This window comes from Egretta garzetta, unplaced genomic scaffold (assembly GCF_000687185.1).
Source record: "Egretta garzetta isolate BGI_Z169 unplaced genomic scaffold, ASM68718v1 scaffold149, whole genome shotgun sequence".
NCBI lineage: Eukaryota > Metazoa > Chordata > Aves > Pelecaniformes > Ardeidae > Egretta > Egretta garzetta.
In genome coordinates, this window is record NW_009269998.1 from 557860 (window position 1) to 583451 (window position 25592).

Here is a 25592-nt window from a genome sequence, read left to right on the forward strand (position 1 = left end):
CTCTCTCATAGCCGATTATCCGGATTAAAAACCACTTTATATGCGCCACCTTAACCTGTGTTTCCCAGGTTGACCAACCAGAGGAAAGAACGTGCTGTTGGGGGAACACAGGCAGAGACTCCCTCAGCTTTGCTTCTCCAAAAGGCTGGCAGTGAAGTAAAAGGGGGAAGAGTCTTCCCAAGTCCTTGAAAATGCGATTCCTCCACATCAGATGGCCTGAAGCAGTTCGGTTTTTCAGAACAGCCTCTTGAGAAGAAATCTACCGTTACCTTCAGAGCGTTGACATGGGAGGTTACAAGTCCAAACAGGCAAGTGATTTCCTTTAGTAGCAGTCGTTGCCATGCAGGTGACGGGTGGAGGAAAATCCCTGGAACTCCCTGGCGTTCAAAGGCAGACTCATGAAGTTTATGAACCCACAGTTTGAACGCGCACCAAAAACCCAAATCCCGCCCCTGGCAGAGCTCTAAGAGAGGAACCGAGCAGCCAGAGATGCTTTCACTGAGGTATAAATCTAGAGCAAGGATGAGGATGGGCTATGCTCTGCATTGCTCTGAACAGAAGCGGCACGTGAGCCGGGCGCTGCCGGAGCCGTGGCTGTGTTTACCGACGAGGCGGTCTAGGAGCCTGCCTCCCTGCCAGGCCAGCGGGATGCGGCGCATGAATGGATGCATTCACCGCCTTTCGCTTCTCATGCTTCTCTAAGCCTCGGGGTGTTGATCCTGTGCTGTTGCCACTTATCCGGAGCAGAGGAAGAGGCTGCCTCTGTCCTCATTCCCCTCTGCTCCAGTTCCCTTGCAAAACAAAGCAAGATTCAGCACGGAGAGCACTAATCTAAACCAAACTACCATTAGCCATAATAAAGCCCAGTGTATCTCTGGTTTACCAAACTGTGACTGTGCAGAAAGTCCTGATATAACAGTCCTCACTCCAGTTCAGGATAAAAAAAGCCCTTGCACGCATCAGATTTACTTCAGCCAGGTCATTTCAAAGGACCCGAGTATGTACTGCAGAGAGAGGCCTTCCCACATAGTCTTAATCTATTAGCTGCTCTTCAACATCAGATGTGATCTAGGTTAAAAACTGCAAAACCTCTCTCTCTGTTCTGAGCTCACCTGTGACCACATCAAGGGGCTGCTCTCACGCAGTTAGGTTATTAAGCCTGTTGGACAGGTTATAGTGGCTGGCTTCCCCACAGGGCCTCGCAACATCATGACAGTAATTTTCTGCCTAATGTTTTCTAATGATTTTTTTTTTTTTTCCCCCTGCATAAAGCAGGCTATTCCTCTAGTCCCTTACTTCCTAACAGCAGGAACCACTGTTTCTCTTCAGCCGAATTCCACCCCCCTGTCCCCTACCAGAATAGCTGCTGCGAGGTTTTGACATCCGACGCTGAGGCGAAGGCGTCGGGGGGCTGAGTCTCCTCCTGCGGCAGCGCCAGGAGCTGCTGCTGGCGTCACCGGAGTCAGGCTGTGCGGTCCGTAGAGCGTTTCTACACTTCTTGGAGCTTTCTCCTTTGTATATACAGTTTCTGGAGCCAGCCACACAGCTCTGTGTGTGCACAGATGACAGATGTGTTTATATTGCGTTGTAGGTGGAACAGTGTGTAGAGTTACGTTTCGCCAGATGAATGTGAAGCGCTGAAGTAGACTTTCACACACTCAGCTCCAATAAAATACCTTTTAAAAGTTGTTCCCATGTACAGAATACCATTTTCTGTGACAAAATCTTAAGTGCGTATTGTACTGCTGGAAGTAAGGTGCTTAAAATGAGAAAGCAGGATACACTGAAAGTCAAATTCACTGTCTCAGGAAAAGAGAGGGAAACTCTGTTCCTTCCCCTATTACTCATAGTAACACTTTTTTTTTCTTTTCTTTTCTATATTTTAGAGCATGAACCCGTTGAGCTTTCCCAAGTGACAGTTTGCTCTCCGTGATGTAAACCTGCAAAGGATTTTTTGCACGTAAGCTTTGAAGAAAACACTTCTTAAACCTGTAAGCACTGTGCCTGCAGCATGACACTTGTCACCTTTCTATTTATCTTAAGGAGTGAGCAACAATTTTCAAAAGGTGCGCCACAGATTATAAGGACAGCTTTGACAAGCCCAGAGGAAAAATGATGCTGGTTTAATGCTTTGGGGGTTTTGGAAGACTGCAGAGTACAAACTGTCATGAAGCCAACTTAATATGACTGTTTCCTTTATACTCTAAGGATTCACAAGGGAGTTCGCTACTAGCATACAGGAAATAAAGTCTGTTGTGCTAGAACAAGACTTTGTTTCTTACAATTTAGAAAACTACACAAAGTTTCCTTACAGGAAATGTTACAATTCATGCAAATTCCCATATTTATTTGTAGACAAAAAATGCCATTCACATAGCAGGAAAACTAGATGAAAACAGAGACAGCACAGACTTAACGCCCTCACAGACCTACGTGACGGCAATAAATACAACTACACAGAAATGTACTGAAATGTGGAGATACCTTTATTATTTTCTCCTTGTCCAGTACCGGCCTAATTTCTTAACAGGAATCCTTGAAAAATAATTTGCCACATGAATGCATTTCTTCAGTGACGAGCTTGCAGAGTTTATTTTAGGTAAAGCCTGTCTTCTGTTGTTACACTATTCGACCAAGATATACTGACTTGGGATATTTTTCCTTTAGATCAGGCCATTGAACGATGAAGTAATCTGAAAAGTAGTAAAGAATCTTTCCAGACAGGGATAAAGTTTCCACGCGGCAGATGCTCTCTACATACACAATGATTGCTCTCTTTATTCCTAGAAGCCCAAGAAGAAGAGCAGATATACAGACAGGAACACATGTTCCTGGTCCATTGCACAATACCTACAAGAGATGAAACATTTTACAAAAGTAAACGGTGAGTTTTTTCATACGGTAAAGAATTAAGAGTGTGTATACTCATATAACATTACATTGACAAAAAAAATTATTTCCAATAATGCAAAACAGAAGAGGCAAGTGAATATGAAAAGAAAGGAAAGGGGGGCAGGAGGAATGGGGCAAACAAAAGACGTCATTTCAAAGTAGCTGCCAAAAAAGATCATCTGCCTTTATGTGTCAAGGAGGGGGAGAAGAGCTCCGAGATGGCACAGTTAATTTCTATGAAGGAAGCAGAATTCCTTAACACATGGGTATATAACTAAAACAGCTTCCAGTCTCAGTCACAGCTTTGTGTTGTATCAGTCATGAGATCTGTGCACAGATTAAGGCATAATAAGGCCAAAGAAGTTTAACTAGGATTACTAAACCTGGGAGCCAGTTAAAAACCTCTTGAACTTTGGCTTAAGTCAGCAAAACACTTAAGAGTTCAGCAAAAATGTGCAGATGAATTAGGACCTTCATCAGAATCTCTACTTGCTGATATGCATGACTGGATTTTTTTTTTTTTTTTTTTCTTGTAATAAACACTAGTACAGAGAAACAAGCATACAGAAGGAAGATGTTTTGGTAAATACGTGTCATGTCCTTGTGGCAGAGAATCTCAAATTCACTTACAAATGTTAACAGTAAAAGAAAGTGGTCTTTCAATTTTAGACATTGGTAAACTGGAAAACAGATCGCTTAAAAGTAAAAGGTTTAAACCAGGGTATATTAGGCACTCTACTTGGGTAGCAAAATTGATTTCAGGCAAGGAATTTCTTACTAAATATAACTACTACCATGTAATCGGCACTTCTCTGCACAGCTGGGGGTTACGTGGAAATAAAGAGTTCTTTTATAAAATCATGGCCCTCTATCCTATACACTCGCATTCCAAGTTCACCAGCTTGTGAAAGATATTATATTGGTGGGGGAAGAAAAATATTTCAGACTGTTTCCTGCCCTGCTTTGTGGCAAGATCCCACTGATTACCTGGCTAACAGCACCTTGCCTCAGTTAAAAGCAGCAGCAGCTTTGGTGCTACTGAGTTCCAAATTCGCTCACCTCTAAGATGGCCTCAGAAATCTCTCTTGGGGGTGCGATGACCACAAGGCAGTGTTTTCTCATCGGAACCAACAGAATGTAATACTGTATGCAAAATTATTCTGATTTTATTGTTGATCTTAAATGAACTATTTATTCATGCAAGACTTGCTGACATTTTCTAAGACCCTTACGAACAACACGCCCTATACTATTTTAATTTTGAAATTTTAGGGTATCGACAGCCACAAATACTTGTATAAGAAAACTGCAGCAGTGTAATTCTTTTTATATTAGCAATTATATAGCTAAGAAGCAAAGAAGCTGAACGCATCAACTTTGCATACTAGATTTTTGAAATCGGAGTAATATACTACGGTTTCAAACCTCCTGCTGAGCCTGATTTCAAGTAAATCCATGCTGGGACTTTAAAACCTTCTCTACAATCTGCTGAGAATGAAGAGCTGGGTTTTATACATTTGGCTTGGCAAGCAAGGATATAAACCAACCACACAGGCTGCCTTTTAGCGCTTCAAAGAAACTTTTCCATACCTGTGAATTAAACCAGGCATTTTGCCTTGTTTCTTGACAAGTGTGATTAATTTGCACTGGTGTTGACTGTGCTACTGGTATGTGGCTACTGATAACTAAATTAAGGCATGTTTAAGTGTCTCTGTAATAACATTTGTTACTGTAGTGTAAACAAAGGCATAGGAAACAACTTGGGGTGTTCTCCTGTGTTTGCAGGAGAAACCCACCAGGGTTCCTGCTGCAGAACCTGGTTGGTGTCAGCCAAGTGCATAAGAAGCACCAAACCAGTCCAAAACAGTGATTCACTACTTTTTTTTTTTTTTTTTTAATGAGTTGACTGTTCAGTCTGACTACTAATTTCAGATTCAAAATTCAGCTTTAAGCAAATAGGTAAAACAGTGCACCACTTCTAAACAGAAACTCCACTTTCCCCTTCCTTGAGCAGAACTACCTGGAGTACAAATATTGTCTCATCTTCATGGCTCCCCAAGCCCTTTTTCTGCTGCATTAGAGTCCTCTCCCCTGTCCTTTCCTCAGTGTCTCCCATTGCAATGTTTCTCTGTACTCTACCCGGCCCTCTGAGATGTCTCCTACCCATCCTCTCTTCCCTGGTTATCTTTGTCATCGCTGGTATTCATCTCCCGCTGCATCCCCATTCCCAGGCGCGCTTCCTTCCGGACTCGTACTGGCTCTGCGCTTTTTTACCCTCCATCTCCTGGGAAAGCTCAACCCAGTTGTCTAAAGCAAGGAGAGTCTCACATCGGTCCCTTAGTTTCCACAGTCTGACACACAAAAAAGTACCAGTCACAGGTATGATTTAGGTCAGGTAGACATCCTGATGTTCTCCTCAGCCCAGAAGTTGAGAATGGTAGAACAGGTTTTATAAAAAGCTAAATTATTACAATCATGGTCTTTATCAAGCCGCTGTGCCACACACTTCCTCCTACTTCCCCCCTTCATTAAACTTGGCTAGCAGCTCCGGTCTTTTTGGTATTTGGTATTCTTGTGTCTAGACGCACACACAAAGGTAAATGCTAGAATGAAATCCAAACTAAGTGTACTCACAAAAGATCACATAATGAAATAATAGTAAATGGCTCTATTTTTGAATCTAGATCATGTAATGAAATAATAGTAAATGGGTCTATTTGTGAATATATATGCAGCTCTGAAGGCCACACTGAGTTCCTGTTACTACTTTGCTGAGGTGCAAAACAGAAAAGCAGTAATCAAAATTAAAATCATAATAAAATACCTTTACTACATCCCAGTTTTGATATGATGCACTCAATTTATACCTTTGACTGACTGTTTATAACTTGTAAGTTGCTTCTCTGATGCCCTTTGATTCATGGAAAAGTACTTGCATGCAGGAAAAAGGATCAGGAAAATTATGGACTAGGCATCTCTGAAAAAACATAATCTGATCGTAACTCATCTCCTTTGCTCTTTACCCTTCCACGCATACTGGTTCAAACAAGACAAAGTAGATGTAGCTCTATAGGATCTCTGTATGCAAAATGCCCATAAGACTCTGACTATAGATGGCCCTATTCTAAAATGCTTAGGTTTAGGAATTGTCCCCCTAAAGAGACTCTGGTATAAACCTGCTGAAACCAACAAATAGATCCCTGTCTGAATTTGGGGTCGTGATCTCTAAGTCAGAACTATTAATCAACCTTTCTGATCATTAAAAATGAACCTTCAGTTAACCTTCTGTGCATGTCTAGAGACATGTCGTACCTAGAACTGGGGCAATTGCTCAAGTGTTGGAGTGGCAATTCCCCTCCAAAAATCTGGTCTGACCAGTCCTACTTACTCCTTACACTCCTCAAGGCATACCGGGGAAACTTCTGAGAAAACAAGTATGCACATTATAAAGAAGGAGAACTGTTGCAGAATCTATAAGCTGGAAATGCTGCTGCTCAGCTCCTGCCAGTATATGAATTTGTTGATGGTGGAAAGGAACTGAATCATCTACAGCCTTCCTTAAACATGTAAGAGAGGATGAGCTGTCCTACTAGCGAATTTCAAAACACCGTTCAAAAGTAAATTTTAGAGAATGATTGATGTCTTCCACCTTGAAAAGACCAAGGCTTTTGGTTCTCCCCTCCAGCAGAATATGAGTCTCTCTCAGGGAATCCAGTGGCAATCATTAGTATGCTGTGGAGAAGAAGGAGGCATCTATTGGGCAAGAAAGGACCAGGGCCTCTACAAGGTCAACAGGCTGTTCAGGGTAAGTGTTTCCCAATATCTATTTACTTTAGCTACAAGGCTGCATGTAGAATATTTGCGTTGCATGAGAGATGTTTCTGAAGATCTCAAGTTTATTTGGTTCAGCCTTCCTTGGTGAGGCAGCAGAAAGGGGGAAAGAAGGGGCCCAAGACAATTTTTGTGTTGCCTTTGTGATCTCTTGAGCTGCAACGGCCCAAGGACTTTCTTGGTCACCGGGCTATCTGACTTTGCTGCCAACAAGCCGAAAGGGATTGTTCCAGAAGCCAGTGCTGCAGGTCTGTCTATACCATTTACATTCACCTCTAATGTGAAGAAATGTCCATCTCACTCTTAAAACGGCTCACTGGCTGCCTACCCTCACAGCTAGGCCTATAAACTAAATCCTACGTGCTAAAATCCTCTACCAGTTCAATGTAACCCAACTTTTAACCAGTATGATAAACTAATCAATCTGTATATTAAAGGAGGTTTAAAAGAAAAGGATGAGAACACAACATTTTTACTTGGCAACTCTCTAAATCTAATTTCATATTGATCTAATCACTTTCATATAAAAACAGAATAGTTCTTGCCTTTCTGTTTCAGATATTTTCTACAGCTGTGGAAAGAAAACAAGCTAAGCCAGCAGTCTGGCACCCTGGGAACACTGGCACGTGGCACCACCGCTGATAAAAGCTGCTTTAGAGTGGGTGAATGCAGCACTGTAGCAGAGTGACATTTACCAGCTAAAACACTGAAAGCATAGCTCACAGCTTCACTGGGATTAAATGTCAGGCCACTGGTTAAAACAAAAATGACTAAAGCAGAAAACTTGCAGCTTTTCTCATAAATATGTAAACATGCATTTGCTGTATTTCTTTAACGAACAAGTATTTGAGCACTGGTTATGTTCCCAAAGTACAACAAGCAAAGGGAGGACAACGTAAATCCACCTAAACTTAGTAGAAAGTGGAAAACTAACGTGAGAGTTGCTTTGTGGAAGAAACTGTCAACACCTGCTTTTCTCCTTAATGACTTCCACAGAGATTGGCCTTTGCCACCTGGAGAAGAGCAAAAAAACTGCCCTGCTTGCTGGGAATGCTGGCTGTTGCAGCTGCAGGGTGAGGCATGCACCAAACTGCAGACTGTGCCGCTTGCTGGCTATGGACCTGCCTCCTGGAGTGTGTTTAGGGCATTGCTCAGGCCTCCTCGGTCCTGGTAATGCTCCCTTCCCTTCCCTGCAGTGCTAAACAACTGGAGATAAGAACGAGGGCATAGCTGGTGGTGACAGAGAACTACTAAAAGAAGCAAAGGCAAGGGGAGTGATACGCAACTGACCCCAGATGGGTTAATCGCATGATCTTTGTATATCTGCGCAAGCAAACAGACCTACTTCTTAGCAATGTAGGAAAGAAAAAAAGTAGGTATTTTCTGCTTCTCAGGAACAAGTGTGGGTGTAAAAGCAGTAATTTATTAATAATCTTATTTTGTGTTTTTGCTGGGCTGCTAAAACTTGGCTTTTGTTGATAAATACTTCATTTCCATGGCTATTTAACATTTGGAAACAAAAACTAACTGTTCAGCATGTTAAGATACGAAAGCCTAGAAGATATCTCTGAGGTTTGTCAGAAAAGCCAAGGACATTTGAAAGGAAGGCAAGGGAAAAGGAAAGAGAAAGGGGATTAAAAAAAGAAGAAAGCATGGAAGAGAGGAAGTGGGGAAACCAGTTTGAATTGCAACTGAAAAATTAACACAGAAGAAAAAGGAGTTTTAAAACATGACTGCACTGCCATACTCTCATAGAAGAAACTTAATAAAAAAGTTTGCCTGTTTGCAAATAAGGCTTCATTTAAAAATCAAAAACCCAAACTCATCCCTTTATTCCTCCTTCAAGAGAAAGGAGGAGCATTAAACCAATCCCACTCAGCTCTCATGAACAACTTAAGACCATCTACAGATCTGACAAAACTCCTCAGCCAGAGGTATTTTCAGCAGAAAGTTCCTTGATTTGGACCAAGTTTGACAAGTTTCTACCTTGCTAGGCAAAGTGAATTCTGGCTTTGGAATGAGTTTTCAAAGGTCAGCAAGGAAATGTACCAATTAGAGAAAGCAGCTGCAGGGATTGTAATCTGTGTGTTACATATTTTTATCTTAATTGCATGTTCTTAGTTGATGACAGATGCCTGAATGTTGTGTTGTTGGTAGCTGGACTTACATAATGGGGAAAAAAAGAATGAAGTGCCATAGCAAGTTACAATACATGGACACCTTACAAAAATCAGCTTTAAGAAACTCTAGGAACAATGGCAGACAAAATTAAAAAACCTTTCACAAAGGTAGCAGAAGTAACAATAAATGCAATTCAGTGATGTACAAATACAGAAAACTAGCAGGGAGCAGAAGACCCTGTTTTGACACAAAGAAAACCTCATTCATGAAACTACAAATCTGACTGTAGAATGACCTGGAGGATCTTCCAGAAACAAGGGAAACGGAGCAGAGGATTCCAGTGACAGCGAACCTGAACAGTCACATTTAGCAAAAGCTCAGTAGAGGTTCTTGGATGCTGAAAGGAAAACTAAAAGAAAAAACGTAGTAACATATTCACTTTTTTGTCAAGGCTGCTTTTGGACTCTTGCATTCATCAGATAGGAGCTAGGAGTTTTGACATTTCAGGAGTTTATTGCCTTTTATGATTTCAGTGTAATAACAACTGGTTTTGTTTGTGTGGTTTCTTTTTTTGCTGGGGGGAGGTGGTTTCTTTCTGTGGCACCAGGGAAGAGAATCTGCATTAATTCATTTGTATTCTGCTATGTAAACTACAGCACCTCATGAGCTCATCAGCCCCTTGCTTGGTTTTAGTATTGTTTTACTGTTATGAAAACTTCACACTAATGCCCTGTAAGGTGAAGTATCTGGCTGAACGGTTTTCTCCTTCACCTACAGAAGTACTGAGGGCTACCTACAAAGGCAGCTGTAATCCAGCTTCTTGGTCTCAGCTGTTCCCAGGTCCTGCCCCATGATTCCCAAGTCCCAGTTCAGCTGACTGCTCAGTGTATCCTAAACCCCCCCAGCCTGTGGGAAACACAAGTGCGAGTGTTACAGCCCTGCAGCTGGGGGACCAGCTCTCTTAACATTTGAGATGCTCTAACTGTGAAATTAAACTAACAAAATCACCAGTGAACAAATATCTCGAATTTTAATTGCAAATGTATTTACCTTATGAGCTCATGACCAAGATGCAAGCCTGGACAGTCAAGAAACCAGGGCTGTACCCGCAGCTCTGCTGTGGACTTGCTGCAGGATTTGGGGCACAGCACTTTCTCTCACATCAGTATTTTCTACTTCAGCACCAGGAAAATAGTAATTTACTCCTCATGGAGGATGCATCGAGATTCCTGTATGTCCTTCTCAGTGAAGATCTCCAGGTATGGAGAGTATTTTTTTTTTTTAATTAGCGTTTTGATTTAGTCTGAGAATAAGATAAAATGTAAATGCTGGGGATTTTTGAATGGAATTTTTTTTTTTAATATGTTCAGATGTAGCAGGCCATATCTATTAATTTCTGCTAGTAACTTGGATGGCAACTTAAGTCTGGATGGCAAACAGAAAAATTGTTACTTTTTTCATAAATTAGTAACTCTAAAACGTGTCAAGAGATACACTGTTCATCTACATGGAGGTAATGCAGTTATGATAGAAATAAGATCTCTTCTAGGGAATATAAATCTATTTGGTAATCAGAAAAACAAGAGAAATCTGAGAATTTAAGAGAGAAAGGGATTGCTCCTTAGCTCAGATGCTGAAACGTGTGGGAGGGAGTGTCCTTGATAAAGCTTTTGCTAGCCTAGCTCTTCAGCATGTCTGAAAATTCAAGTTTTGAACCTTGAGGAACACTAGCTTAGACTTAATTTTTTTTTTTAAGGTTTAAAAAAAAAAAACAGAAGCCTTTTCCAACAGTTCCTTATTATTGCTATTGGTGGGGAGAAAGAAGAATTTCAGGTTCTGTTCAAACAATATAAAGGTCATTAAACTACCAACTGGCTTATTCTTTTTGAATAGTGAAGATCTTATCCAGCTTACTTCCCTCCACGACCTGAAAATAAAACCAGCTAAAATTTCACACCCTGTTTGCTGTTTGAACCTACCTGTGGAATGCAGGCAGGACAAAAAAAAAAAAATCTAGATGTGTAGTCTGATGTAAATCAGGTAATTAAGGCAGAATCGAGTTATACCTGGGTACACTTTCATCTTCTGCTCTCTAAATCACTTGAATCATCAGGGGTGCAAAAAGATAGTTAATACTGTTCTATAGCAACAGCTTGTGCTCCCTCTGGGCAGCACCTATGGCTTGTAGCATTGCCATGAAACCCTTTCTAGTCCACTTCTGTGCATCTTGTTGGTATGGTTCCTGTTGTTGTTATCATACAGTACACCCAGTAGGTGAGGTGCTCTTCAAAACAAGCAGAGACATGTGTGGTCCTACAGGCAGGTTACCTAACTAGGGTAAATAAGATCAGTGAACACCAGAATGGGGAAGAGAGAAGTGGAAGAACAAGGACTTAAATTAGCACACTCTGCAGCTGGGTTTCCAATGCGCACTACTTTTTTTCTGAGTATTTGTTTTCATCATAGAATGAAATATATTGGGAAGCATCACCAAATCCCTCATTTCCCCAGCTTTCACTTTATAAAAGCTGAGGGAGAGGGGAGACAAAAATCTCCTTCTGTGGGAGAAAAGGAGAGGTTCCACAAACCCACTAAGAACTAAATTTAACAACAGGATTTAATTCTAACAGCACTAGGCATTGTCGCTTTGGCCTTCTAGGCACTTAGTGGCCTGACCCAGAGTTACCAGCCCAGTGTCCTCAGGGGCAAGAGACAAGGGAAGGAGCCCAGCTGATGTAATTTAGATCAGCATCCACATGCAAAGTAGTGAGGGAAGCTCCTGCTTTCTGGATCTCAGCAGAGCTCAGGAGTTCGGCTATGCATGTGGCGATTTGACACAGTAAAGACTTAAACAGCTCAGGTCTGTTTCTGGGTATGCCTAGGGGCTTTACTGATGGAAGGAAGATAACTGGGGTCATTAAAAGCCTGAGAAGGTAGGCAACAGCTTAGTGAGGGAAGTTTGAGAATCTAGATTCAGACGCATAAAGAAACATGCAGGCTTGACTTTCTCTCTTTTTTTTTTTTGATGAAGAAAACCTTAGGCACCCTATTGAACTGCCCCTGTACTTCAGGGGAAAGCTGGCAGGTTCGTCACTGGGATTAAAAGGTCTTTGGAGTGGTACTTTGCATGCATACATATGATGCTTCTGCAGGTATGTAGAAGCAGAGTGGGACATGCGAGCTCAGCATGCTCCCCTGCCTAGCTGCCAAATGTAAAATAAGAAATGTAGAACCCATCAATTGAAAATGGTAATGTGACAGGTGTGAAAGCGGTACTAATGCTAAAGTCTGTCAGAATGTTAGTGCTGGTTATTAAAACATTAAATGAACACCCAGACTGTCAGTGGGACCAACCAAACATCATGACCTCTGCCAGAAGTTTGTGTCAAGAAATGGTGGCACCCGTGAGTCTTGTGAGAAATGGTGGGAGATGGGTAGAAGGTTAGTCAAAAAAGAAAAAGATTACCAAGGCAGATGCAGGCTGGAGAATAAACTAACAACCCACCTACATTACCATGGAGTGGGTCTGTGGTTTATTGCTGCTGATAAATTAGCAGGAAGTAAAGGAAATTTGACTTCATGTGGATGAAAAAAGTTGGTCATAAAACAATTCAGTAAAAGGCTTTTGCCAAGTAAATGAAATGTTCGTTAACTACCATTAACGAACCTCATCGGTAGCTACAAACACTAGGTACTAGCTGTCTTTCAGTAAGCAGTTGTTGTTGTAAGTGTCACCTTGGCTGAGTCTGAACCTGACTAAAGTCTCTTGGTCAGAGCACCATGAGAAATACCATCTAACCTTTTACAGCCTATTTAAAAATAAGGGCCCATCTCATCTCCTGATATTGAGAAGTAGTGTTTATTATAGTAGCCTACTTCTTTCTACTCAAAAGGAAAGGAGAAATTAAATCCAAAGACTGTTAAATATAATCATACATATTACTACTGGTGGTCTAAGATGAGCCTTTAATTGCAAATCTCACTGTGTCTTTCATTAGTCCAGCATTCATTTAACTAGAACTTGAAAGCGGTGTTTTAGGTTAGCTAAAACTTATATTTTGTACGTATGTAAACATCTTTGAGTCTACTGCCTAATTACTGCAGTCGATATAGCAAGAATCAGCATCGAATACCCGCTTGAAAGGTCTTTACAATGCAAAACCTGGAGGCGCTGGCAATCTGTATCTGCATACCAGCGGCCTGGTTCAGTGGTCAGGTTTAGCGAGACTGATTATTTGAAACCATGCTTTGTAACATGTGTGGAAGTGTGACCAGGCTGCTCACTGAGTTCATAACGAACCCCATAGCTTAGATTTAAGCAGAGTTTAAACTAAAGGTCTTAACTCATCAGCTAAGATCTCAGTTCATCTTTACTGCTACTTCTATCCTCCCTCTGAAATGTAGCATCTATAGGCATGTCTAACTGGCAGTCACAGAAAGAGCAGAGCTACAACCTAGATTTAAACTAGCTGATGTGAATAGCTTTAGATGTTTATCTGTGCTCAGCAGAGGGTAATTCTACGCTGTGGCTGCAGGGCAGCTGTAGACGGCACACAAAGTAGAGGAGGCGTGAATAAGGCTCGTATTTTCATTAACGCTGAGAGGTTAAACACAAATTTGGATGGCTTAACTTGTTTTCTTTTTAGACGATACAATTTGTATCACTGATGGGCTTAATCCGGTGTTCTTACTCCTGCCTATTTTGACTGCTTTGATCCCAGAAGAGCAACAGCAGATCAGACATACTGTAAAATCAAGCTGGTCCAAAAGTATTATAAATAGCGTGGAAAGATTCAGCGTACAAAAGAATGCACCAGATAGTCTTAATACTGCATTATACAAAGTTCACTTGTTATGAAGTGAATAGAGAAAAAAATGCCACTACCCAGATCTTGTAGCTTTCCACAAAGTTCTAATAAGAACTGTGATATAAGGGACAGTAACTTCTTATTCGTCACAGTGATTTGTTAAAGTGCTATGAACTTAAGACATTTTGGGCAGGGCACAAAGAATGGAAAATCTTAGCTAAATGAAATAATGATCTCCTTTCATACAGCTCACTGCGTGAACACTTCTGTAACAACAGTGAATTTAACCAGTCAGGGGAGCAGGCGTGTGTGATGGGACGTGCAGCCGTAAAAGAATCGGTAGGCTGCTAGAAGTGTAATCAGCTGTGGAGGTTTCAGGCTTCTGGGAAAAAGTTTAAAAAGGAGAGACCCGTTCAGCTGACAGCTGGTGGGGAGGCGACGGCAGAGCTTGTTGTACTTGCTGGGCAAATGTAAACTTCTTACTACGGACTTCCCATGGGAAGGAGGCCCTAATGTGGAAGGACTGCTGCCTTTGCCTGATTTAACCCAGGCTTTTCCAAATAGCAGTGATCTGGAAGTATCTGTTTATCTCTGGCTCTGCAGAACACTGAGGCGGTAGGAACTGCTGAGAAGTGTCCCCAGAAAAGGCAAAAAAAAGTCTGGTCCTAAGGGTCCAGGACGCACAATCCACTAATGAATGGAGCTTTCTGCAGTGCTTCTGCACAATTCTAGGTGAAATTTAATTACATTAAAGGAAGGCGAATTGCTGACCCAATTACACAGCCCATCTATGGCTGAAAACGAGGACTGGATGGGATCTCTGTACAGCTTTCTGCTGTGTGGTGGACGGGTATCCTTTGTTTTCAGTTTGAACTTCAGGTATGCCAGAATGACTGGAACAACCACAACCCAGCCAAAGGGCTTGATTGCCTGAAGACCTGGTTTCAATGTTGGCAAATTGGCCTGGAGACAAGAAGGACAATAGTTCTGTAAGCAGCAAGAGAACTGAAGACTGGTTTTCTCTGAACTTGCACCTACTGACTGACGGACTTCAATCATATTATGGGAAGGCTGTAACATTCATTTATTCCTTCTTGGACATCAAATAATCTATGTAAGATTCAGTAATTGTCTCTGTCTTTGGGAAAAATCTCTGTGTAGTTTGTCTAATTTTCTGTAACTGTCTAAGAAGGATTTGCATCGTGCCCTAGATGGTAGATCTAACATCTTATCCTGGTTTTATGTTTCTTCTCAGCCTTTCTCTCAGTGAAGGTAATAAGTCTCTCTTCTCTGACCAGCTGCCTGTTTTCATGGTAGGAATTTTTCAGTCTTTGAGGCTATGACTGCATATTAAATCTGGCTGCAACTGATGAATGGTTTTAAAATCTTTTCTGGGGGGAGGAAGGTGTAGGCAGAGTGTGCTGGCACAAGCCTTGCTTTCCTGGAATTTTAGGCCTCTGCATAGGAAGCCTATCTAAGGTTGACATGTTGTAAAAAGTGCCCAGCATAGATGCGCCTGCAAAACACTCTGACACCTATATTTCTATAGTTCTTGGCTATAGGAACACAAGCCAATCATCACTTCTGACATCTTAATTTTGTTACTTGGTTTAATATCTCTAAAGGGGACTTAACTTTGCAGAGCGCAGATGTTAGTAACTCAGAAACGGGCCTCTTAGGGGTGATCTCAAACTGAACAACTAAGCCAACTTTTACATTTCTTAAACTCTCTGGGGGCCCATTTCAAGTGTGGGTCAAGTCCTGCAAGACAGCAAAGGTCTCCTGGAAGTTGTTCAGTTCTTTCTGAACTCACTATCTTGAGGAAGGGTTAGATGGAACTGCTTTCTCATGCAAAGTAAACTGAGAAGCTTTGCCAGAATATCAATGTGAGATACAAAGGGGACCCAGTGCTCCTGTAAATAAGCACATATAAAGTAGTTCCTGTGCATCTAGGTTTGCTGTTTCCCCTTTACGGCTTCTTTGGCTCCACAGGTATGCTAGTTATGCCAACCTAAGCCTATCTGCTCCAAATCTTGCCTTTGTGCACCTAATGGTTTCAGGCTCCCTTTGCTGTACTTCTCTTGTCCTGCATTCCTTGAAAATGCCAACATTTCTGCATTCTAGCACTTGGGTGTCTGGAGAAGATTTAAGTTGTTCCTTCAAACATGCACACATTTCTGACAAGCCTAAAAGCGAGTGTAAGGATTTGGGGATCGCTCATGTGTACAAATGACTCGGAAGCAATTCGAAGTTGTCTTTCCATCCTGCAGTTAAATAAAAACAATTGCCTAGACTGAAAATGTACAGTCCCCATAAGCTCTACTGTTTAAAAATACGAAGCTCTTGGCATGATGTCATACTATGCTTGTTTCTAAATCTGGGTGTTGATTTCCACGCCAAAAGTTATATAGATGAGTCCTGTAAACACCAGCATTTGTCCCATCCTTTCTAGTTCTTCAAACTACTAAGTATTACATTTTGTCAAGAGTAGGGGGAGTTGCAATTCACCATGAACATTTTCTTCTAAAGGCGATTAAATTTTACCAGTTGTTTCACACACCACACAGGATTTTTTCACTGGCAATGTGAGGCATTTTAATCCCTGAATCGCTCTCCTTTGATCGTGTTTTAAAATTTTTACAGCTCTCTGACTTATTATATTTTACAGAATTCTTAAACTAAGATATGCGTAGAAGCAGCAGTATGCAAGCAGCTTTCAGGTGGTGTAAGATTTGGTGTAACGCCAGAGATGCTTCTGCCAGTACCGGCTGCTATTGTGGTTGATGTTGGAACCTGGCAAAAAAATATTTGGGAACTTCTTCCCCTCCAGCCCTTCTCTAATCATGGATAAGGACTCTCTGGATAGCATTTTGAGTCAGTGGTTCCCTTAAACACTACAAAGGGCTTAAAGGCCTTGCTAAAACATATCCTTAATTTTACAAGGACGAGTTTTTTTCTAAAGCGTTAGGCTTTTGACAGCTTATCATAGTTTATCAACTCCACAGAATCACAGAATCACAGAATCGTAAGGGTTGGAAGGGACCTCAGGAGATCATCTAGTCCAACCCCCCTGCTAAAGCAGGCTCACCTAGAGCATGCTACACAGGATTTCATCCAGGCGGGCTTTGAATATCTCCAGAGAAGGAGACTCCACAACCTCCCTGGGCAGCCTGTTCCAGTGCTCTGCCACCCTCAGAGTGAAGAAGTTCTTCCTCATATTCAACTGAAACCTCTCGTGTTTCAGTTTGCATCCATTGCCCCTAGTCCTGTCGCTGGACACCACTGCAAACAGACTGCTTCCGTCCTCTTGACTTCCGCCCTTAAGATATTTGTATGCGTTGATGAGATCCCCTCTCAGTCTTCTCTTCTTCAGGCTGAACAAGCCCAACTCTCTCAGCCTTTCCTCGTAGGGGAGATGCTCCAGTCCCTTTATCATCCTAGTAGCTCTCCTCTGGACTCTTTCCAGGAGTTCTTCGTCTTTCTTGAACTGGGGAGCCCAGAACTGGACACAGTACTCCAGATGGGGTCTCACCAGGGCAGAGTAGAGGGGGAGGAGAACCTCCCTCGACCTGCTGGCCACACTCCTCTTAATACACCCCAGGATACCATTGGCCTTCTTGGCAACAAGGGCACATTGCTGGCTCATGGTCAGCTTATTGCCCCCCAGGACTCCCAGGTCCCTCTCAGCAGAGGTGGCATTGCTCAAGGAACAACGTCAGGGCCGATCCTGTTCAGCATCAGCATCATCAGTTACCAGCACAAGGGGCGGAAGGCACGTCAGCTATCAGCCACTCCTCCCAGTTTTGTGTCATCAGCGAACTTGCTGAGGGTACACTCTATCCCCTCGTCCAGGTCATTGATGAACAAGTTGAACAAGACCGGGCCGAGTACCGAGCCCTGGGGAACTCCGCTAGCTACCGGCCTCCAACTGGACTCTGCCCCGCCGATCAGAACTCTCTGGGCCCTGTCATTCAGCCAGTTCCGAATCCACCTCACTGTCCACTCATCCAACCCATACTTCATGAGCTTCCTTATGAGGATGTTATGGGAAACAGTATCAAAAGCCTTGCTGAAGTCAAGGTAGACAACATCCACCGCTCTCCCTTTGTCTACCCAGCCGGTCATGCCATCATAGAAGGCTCCAACACTGTTTCTAGTAATTCTACGTGTAAAAACCACTGTCACTTTAAATTCCTCTTGTAAACAGAGAAACCATGGAATTAGATTAGTAACTTCCTGCTCTTCTCCTGTGATGTGCCCTGTCAACGCTTCTGGTAATGTATTAAGCTACACTGTGTGATTTTTCCAGTAAATCTCTTTTGCAATAATAGGTTAAAAAAAGTATATACATTAACCAAAATAAGTGGTGTAGCAAAGTGATTCCTAAATATTTGTTACTCATGTTTGCTCCAAGATGTCTGTTTCATGTAAACATCCCTCTACTATTTTCTCCCCCCCCACCCCCCCAATTAAAATCACTTTAAAAAGAATAGTATGCCATCTCCTCCTCCCTCCCAACTTTATCTCCAGTTTTCAGAATAGGCTTGAAAAACAAGTACTGCAAAAAGCTACTTCTGTTGTTCTGCAGACTAAACTGCTCTGAAAACTCCAGCAAGCAACTAGCTTTTGATCTGATAGGAACTGACCAGTACTATTGAAGCCAATGAGCTCAAATTATTCACAGCAGCTTCTCTAAACATTCAAAATATCACAAATATATATGAGCCTCTTTAGAATTAGCCATGCTGTTCACAGTGAGAGCTAAAATAAGTCTGCTTACACACATCCTCTGTGGGGGTATATATGCTGCTACTAAATTATGAAAAATATCTTGTAACTGGATAAGTTGTTACAGGTTTCATTAAAATATTTAAAAATCCATAAAATATGAATTTGAAATTCTGCTAAAATAGTGTTTTTTTTTTTTAAAAAAACTCAAGTTTGGATAACTGACTGCTTAAGATGACAACAACTGTAGCAAAACCCCAGCTTTAACCAAAATTTCTCTTAAAGAATTGTAGGACTTAAACCTAGCAGTCCACTGCACTACCTTTTCAGTCCTGCATTAACACAAAACTTTATTGATCAGATTTCTCTATTTTAGTCATATAACCTGACAACCCTGAATGCTTCTGACTTGATTAAGTGTGTGGAATATTTTTAAATAAATGTTGTAATTAGCATGAGAGTGCAGTTTTGTGAACAGCTTGAAAAAGTTACTAAAGAGCCGAGGAGTTGCCACTTCAGCAGTGGTGGGTTTTGTCATTAGATGAGGTAATTAATGTCAGTCAGCCAAAGGCTAAATAAATGTGCATGTAGCTGAAAAGACCATGTCAAGCACAGGAACTGAATCTGTATTTATTTCTGCTGGTCTGAACCTGCCTGTTCCAGACTGGTCATACCATTTCAGGAGCAAGACCAGTCAAGAGGATAACCAGGCTTTCAGGCACAGTTTGTGCTGTTGCAATCCCGAAGAGATATTATCAGGAACCTGTAACCTTGTTTGTGCTAGTTCTACCAGCATTAACAGGGGAGCGACACGCTCTCTGATGTTACCTGCAAACTTTGAGAGGGGAAACTGGTATTTGCTACTCTAATTGACCAGCGGTGCAACCCGTTCTCTCTTTCTTGGTATACTGTGGCTGTATCTCTTTCAGCTTTAATTTTACATTCAAAAATACTTTTCCCGTGAACTGTAAATCTAAGCATACATATGAGATACAGCCTAAAATGTCTTGATATTCCAAATGCTTTTATGATGTAGATTAGCAAGTTCTCAGTAAATTAAAATTTACTTTACCTACCAAATCTGGTTTTAGTTTGTAGGTCAAACGAAGGGAGTGAAGTATGGAGTACAGGGTTGTTATCACAGACGATGTCCAAGATTGTCTAACCTCGCGGCTTCTGGGAATGCGATTAAGGGTGAACTGGAAGAAAGCACAATAAGCTGAATTGTTATTTTTCTAAGAATGTTGTTGCTCCTTCTATAGGGTTATTAGATCTGTCTGTGCCAACTTTTTTTTTTTTTTTTAATCTAGTTTGGAAATGTTTGGGTATGAAACCTTTTCTTAGATGCCTTATTCACTGTTGTGCTTAGCGCTCCTGGCCATAAAGTGAAACGAAATACTAGAACTATGTATCTATTTTTTTAATCTCTTCTAATTTTACTTTAAAACATTCCTACCTTAATAAACAATTCAGCTAGGGCAGCTTAGGCTGCAGTATGTTAACGTAGTGCACCACCTCGTGGTCACCGAGACAGAAGCCTGGGTCTGATTAGATAGAATCCAAACACGGTGACTCTTGTCTCTTGCCTGTTTAAATTCTTTGTGGATTTACACTGCTGAAAATGTAACAACTTTTCTCAGATAATGTCCAGTTCGAGCTATTAAAAATGCAACAGCAAATATCACTAGCCTTTAAATGAGTACTCAATGAGTGTTCAAAAGATATGCAAGATGCATATTCAACATGCAAAATATTTGCATAAAGAAACAGGAAAGAACATCTTATGATTAAATAAAAAATAAGTTGAAGAAACTGTAAGCAGTTAGAATCATAGAATGTTTTGGGTTGGAAGGGACCCCTAGAGGCCATCTAGTCCAACCCCCCTGCAGGAGCAGGGACACCGCTAACTAGATCAGGTTGCTCAGAGCCCCGTCCAACCTGGCCTGGAATGTTCCCAGGGATGGGGCCTCCACCCCCTCTCTGGGCAACCTGTTCCAGTGTTTTACCACCCTCATTGTAAAGAATTTCTTCCTTATATCTAGTCTAAACCTACCCTGGTTTAGTTTGAGACCATTACCCCTTGTCTTGTCACAGCTGGCCCTACTAAAAAGATTTTCCCCATCTTTCCTATAGGCCCCCTTTAAGTACTGAAAGGCTGCAATCAGGTCTCCCCGCAGCCTTCTCTTCTCCAGGCTGAACAACCCCAACTCCCTCAGCCTCAGCTAACAGTAGTTAGGCTCCCCGTGCTCTTTGTGGAAGGCTTTTACCTTGACATCTAAGAAATATTGCTACATCAGAAGGCAGTCCTGACACCAATGAAATTTTTGACTGTTTAAATGAGAGACAAATATAATGGCTTCACTGTCCTGTTCATTGACATCGACATTGTTTAGATCTGGATGATGGTCACTATCTTGCTTCGTATGGGACGCCAGATCACTACCACTCTGGCAGAACTCATATTGGGAGTGAGAGACTCTAAATATCATTATAAATACTGATAATTGCCCAGTTACTTGAAATATGACAATTAGCAATAGTATACCTTAGCCCTGGTGATTTGTGACCAGGAAAGACTACATTGCCAATGGCTGTACAGTAAACACAAACTACAAATCAGTCTTGAATAGCAATAACTGGGGCTTTTGTAATATATAAGGTGGAAAGAATAAAAAAAAAACAAACCACTTATAAATGCAGAATATTAAGTTAACTTTCTTGACTGAAGTAATCCTGTTTCATTGCGATAAGGTTCTTCAATTGCAGTGATGCTGGCAGGCATTAACAGATGTTACGAATGGGTTGTTTTATGTTCTATTTGCAGGTGTTGAAACTCTGATTGCATTAGTCTGACCACAGAATATGGAAAAATAAACATGCCCCCTGCTCCCCATTCAGCAGTCTGGTTATCACTACCTCTCTATTCCTTAAAGCTTTGGAAGAGATCAGGTGATAAAAAGAAATGCCTTAAGTGGAGTTTAGACCCTCGCATAATATTCAGTTCTGCAAGAAGTATGTGTGTGATAAGGTAGTTTTAGGCCAATCAGGCTTCAGTGGAACTATTCAGGATGCTCCCTTCACTGTAAGAATGGTGTTAAACAATATTTGCCAAAAAAAGTACGTGATTTTTTTCATCATAAAAACCCGATTTCAGCAAAACTTGGCAGGGACCCGAAACAGTATCAAAGTAGAAATTTATGTGTAGAATTCAAGTAAAGAGCAAACTGATTTTATCTATGCTCTTCAAAAAACACGCTTGAAATTTGCATATTGGTGTCTTATGCCTTATGTTCGGACTTCAGCCCACCCATCAACAACACTTAAATATTAAGCTGAACAACAAATTTAAAAGCCACTGCCAGACGCTTCTGCAATGCCGGCCTCTCATCTGATGGAGTACTGTCAGTATTACAGAGAAAGGTACCTCCTGCATCTTTTGGTGGAAAACTGTATAGTATGTCTGCTGTCAGAAACAAATTGCTCCCCTGTCTTCTATGGTGCCACACTGTTGCATTTATTTTTACTTACATCTTTAGTGGAGTCAGAAACCTTTTTGTTATTCGAAGACAAAGGTTCCAAACTGGCAGTTCTGGGTTGACTGGGTATTGCAATTTCAAAACCAGTGGTGTAATCCTTTACCTGGTTAATATTGCTGGTTTACAAGCGTGCAAGGAAAAGTAGGTGGAAAATTGCCACTGCTGTGAATTATTATAATATGCTTAACTGAATATACTGCAATGCTTGCAAAGAAACTGGGTTTACATAGTTCTTTTTTCCTGCCGAGGAACAAGATTTCTTAGCATGATACCTCTCATGAAACATAAAATGGAAAAGAACATGCCGTCAGGTGAGCATTATGTGATGGTTAGTTAATCTGGCTGCTCATTTCAGACATGACAAATGGGGGTACAAGATCCAGTGAAGAATTCACGTTATTCAGCCAACAAATCTAAGCTGTCTTTCGACTGCTAGAGCAGGTCAGCAGGTTCCTGAAGCAGGTTCTCTATGCTGAGAGCAGAAGGTTCCCTGAGTAACAGCTCGGGGGAATCCATTTTGCTTCCTTTCCTTCTCGAATGCTGTAGCTTTTAGAACTAGGCTAGACCACAGATCAAAAAGAGAAATCGGTTCTATTTGTGGTTTTTTTACATTGTAATTTGTTATATGTGTACACTGATTTTCTCTTAGGTCATTATTGTAATCCGTCTTCTGTCCAGTCCTTAGATCGGGAAAAATTTACTTCCTCGACAAGATGAGGAAGGGAACGACCATGGGTTGAAGCATTCCGACTTTTCCCTTTAATTTATTCAAAGCTGCAAGAAGCAACTAATGCATGATTTTTAAATGCTTGATGATCTCCAGCATCCCCAGTGCCAAAACATGTACTACTTGAAAGCACGCTCTGAAAGTTAGCAAATATATGTTACAAGCACGTGACCTTTACTTTCCAAAATTTATCTTCCATTTTCACTCTAAATATTTTTGCTTGGTGGAAAAAGAATGGCCAAAGGAAAATGAGCATCTGTTACCCAGACAGCAAACTCAGATGCAGCCAAAAATGTTCCCCTGGCTTTCAATGTTGCAGGAAAATATAACTACACGATCTGTTAGCAGCTGGAGGGGGTACAAAAGGGAAGCTGCTTAGCAAAACTAAGTGAACTAGAGGAAAACTGCATAATCCCTGAATATTCAAAATATGTATTTTTAAGAAATTTAATAATTCCGTTTGGACATTTTTCAGATAAGTGAATATGACTCTGTGAATGGCTAATTACCAAACGAGATTTCTCTGAACAGGAAATACCTCCGGTCACTTGACTGAACTTTCATCCTTGGTGCACAATGAGAGAAGAGACTGCCACGCTAGATTTTAAACTAAGTCATCCCCTGTTTGACTCAGCAGAAGCAAGGAGCCTTTGTCTTCCAAGGTAAAAGTGGGGTAAATGAACTTAAAAAAGTCACTCCTAGGTGAGCCTGTTGCTCACCGTAGCAGCAGTTGCTTTACATTAAAAGGGTTTGTTCTGAAAATTATTGGTACTGTGTCCTACAATCTTTTATCCAGTAGCGCTGCTGAAGACAACAGAAATGCCAGAAGTGCACCATATGAAATCAATACCACGTAAATAATTAATTTACTATGTGTTGTACTACTTGCTCAAAAGGATTAAGGTTTTTGTAGTCAGAACATTCATTTCCATTGTACTTATTCCAATTTCTAAATAAAACCATAAACTTTCTACTAATTTCCCTGGACGTCAGATCACACTCTATGTCACCAGAGAGTCATACTGCTGTCTGTTAATCATACAACAAACCAGCTCAAAGCAAGAAAACATCTGATAAAAACATAAAATATTTTCAGGATTTTTTTCATGATTTTTAGGAGTTCAGCATTTGCTCAGGTCATCAACCAGAAAACTATCCGACATTAAGAGGCATCACATACTTTTTAAACGTGCAAGTAATGCTCCGTTTTAAAATCCAACCAAAACACAGTCTAGAAACACACAAAAATAATACCATTTCAATTAATATTTATTATAACGTTTTTAGATATAACTTTTTTCAAAAAAATACATTATGTCACTGAGGGAAATGCCAAACTAAAAAATGAAAGGCAATCCCCCCCCATATTTTTGCCCCAGTATTTTTATAGCTACAAATAACACCTTGATGGTACTTTGATGTAATTTTTAATTACAAAATTGAGGGATTTGTTTTCAGCATGTGTTTCCTGAGCAAGAGATAGCCTTGTTTGTACAGTCACTTTCACTACAATTATGTTCCCTTGTTGCTTTATGATTTAAATGGAATAACATGTTAACAGGAGGGAAAGACTATTTTAAGAGAAAGTAAGGAAGGTGGTAGTGAAAACTGGTAGCAAGAATGGCATTTGCTATTTTTAGGTATATTTACTTGGCATTTTGAGTGTCTCTCTAGTACTGCATTAATTAATAGTGTTTATTTAGTTCACTTTCAGAAACTTAAAAACCAGTATGTACAGAATGGTACCTTTAGCAGAATGTTAGTGGAAGTGGTTGTCATTGCCTAGAAAATCAAAAGCACCTGCTGATCTTAAAAATATCCTTTTAGAGAATCACTTCCAAATTGCCTTGAAATAGAATGTCATGTTAAGATCATTTTATCTTACAAGAGCATATTTAACAAGTTACCTGTGAATTGGAGAATGTTTTGGACCTTTTTTGTTCAAAAGAACGTATTTTAGCTTCGCTCATCTTATCTGAGTCTGCGAAAATATAATGTCTAGGAGAGTATGACTCTGACAAACAGCTAAGCAACCTCAGGATTTCTGTTGTGTGCCCACCTGTAAAAACAAAATAAACTGCAGTTAATATACCAAAAATTTTGTAATTTCTTCAGCTACATCAGTCACTTTTCCTTTTGAAACTTACTAGTACTAACATTACCAGCAACACTTTTCTGAGAGGAGTGGATTCAATTACAGAATGGTTGAGACTCATGAAGGCAATTCAACTCCCACTGAAGCGGTATGGATGGAAGTTTTTCAGTTAAATGGGACTGAACCAGGATCACACAGAAGTATGACATTTGTGTTTAACATCCCGTACACAATGCAAAAACAAGTGGGCAAAGAGCTATACCGTAGTCCATACTCAAAAGCCATACCATGGTGCAACGGTCAGAACGAAGCTGGATGGGATCTGGCTCAGAGCTGCGCCGTGGAAGCGTACCTCCCACCAACCCGACCCGGCGTTCAGTCCTACGACCGGCAAGAGCAGCGGCTGCACGAGCCCAGCTCGTAATACCGAAATCGAGCAGGCAGCAATTTCACTCTGCAGCTATGCCAGCGTAAAAGCTGAGTGCTTACAGAAGAAACAGCTCAGCTCCAGCCAAGCGCCTTAACCGCTGCCCTTGAACGGGTGGTGACAACCTTCTAACTGCAAGGTCGCTTTGTTCAGGTGGCTAAATTGGCACTAAACTGGAGAGAAGGGGAGGGTGTAACTTACTGTGATTTTTGGGGAGCAGGGTTAAATTGGGTGGGGTGTGTTTTTTTTTTTCTTTCTGGTCAGTTGAGTTTCCTGAACTGGAGTTAGAGGAATACCTGTAACAGTGGAAGAAGGGAGAGGGAAGATTGTGTGTGTAGATCAAGTGGAGCCGGCTCAGATGTTGGGCTGGATCGGCTTAATGTCAAACTGCACCCATAGGTACGTGCAGAAGCATTTACTGGATGTG

At 41.2% G+C, this 25592-nt stretch overlaps 1 protein-coding gene across 1 annotated transcript; it reads right to left on the bottom strand.

Moving 5' to 3' along the window:
* Window positions 1-2594: 2594 nt before the first annotated feature.
* ALG14 (ALG14 UDP-N-acetylglucosaminyltransferase subunit) lies at window positions 2595-24700 on the bottom strand. The gene is made up of 3 exons (XM_035902880.1): window positions 24551-24700; window positions 19457-19579; window positions 2595-2850 (listed from the first exon to the last, which is right to left on the bottom strand). The coding sequence occupies exons 1-3, from the start codon at window positions 24611-24613 to the stop codon at window positions 2620-2622; spliced, it is 417 nt and encodes a 138-aa protein (XP_035758773.1). The 5' UTR covers window positions 24614-24700; the 3' UTR covers window positions 2595-2619.
* Between the last annotated feature and the right edge of the window lie 892 nt (window positions 24701-25592).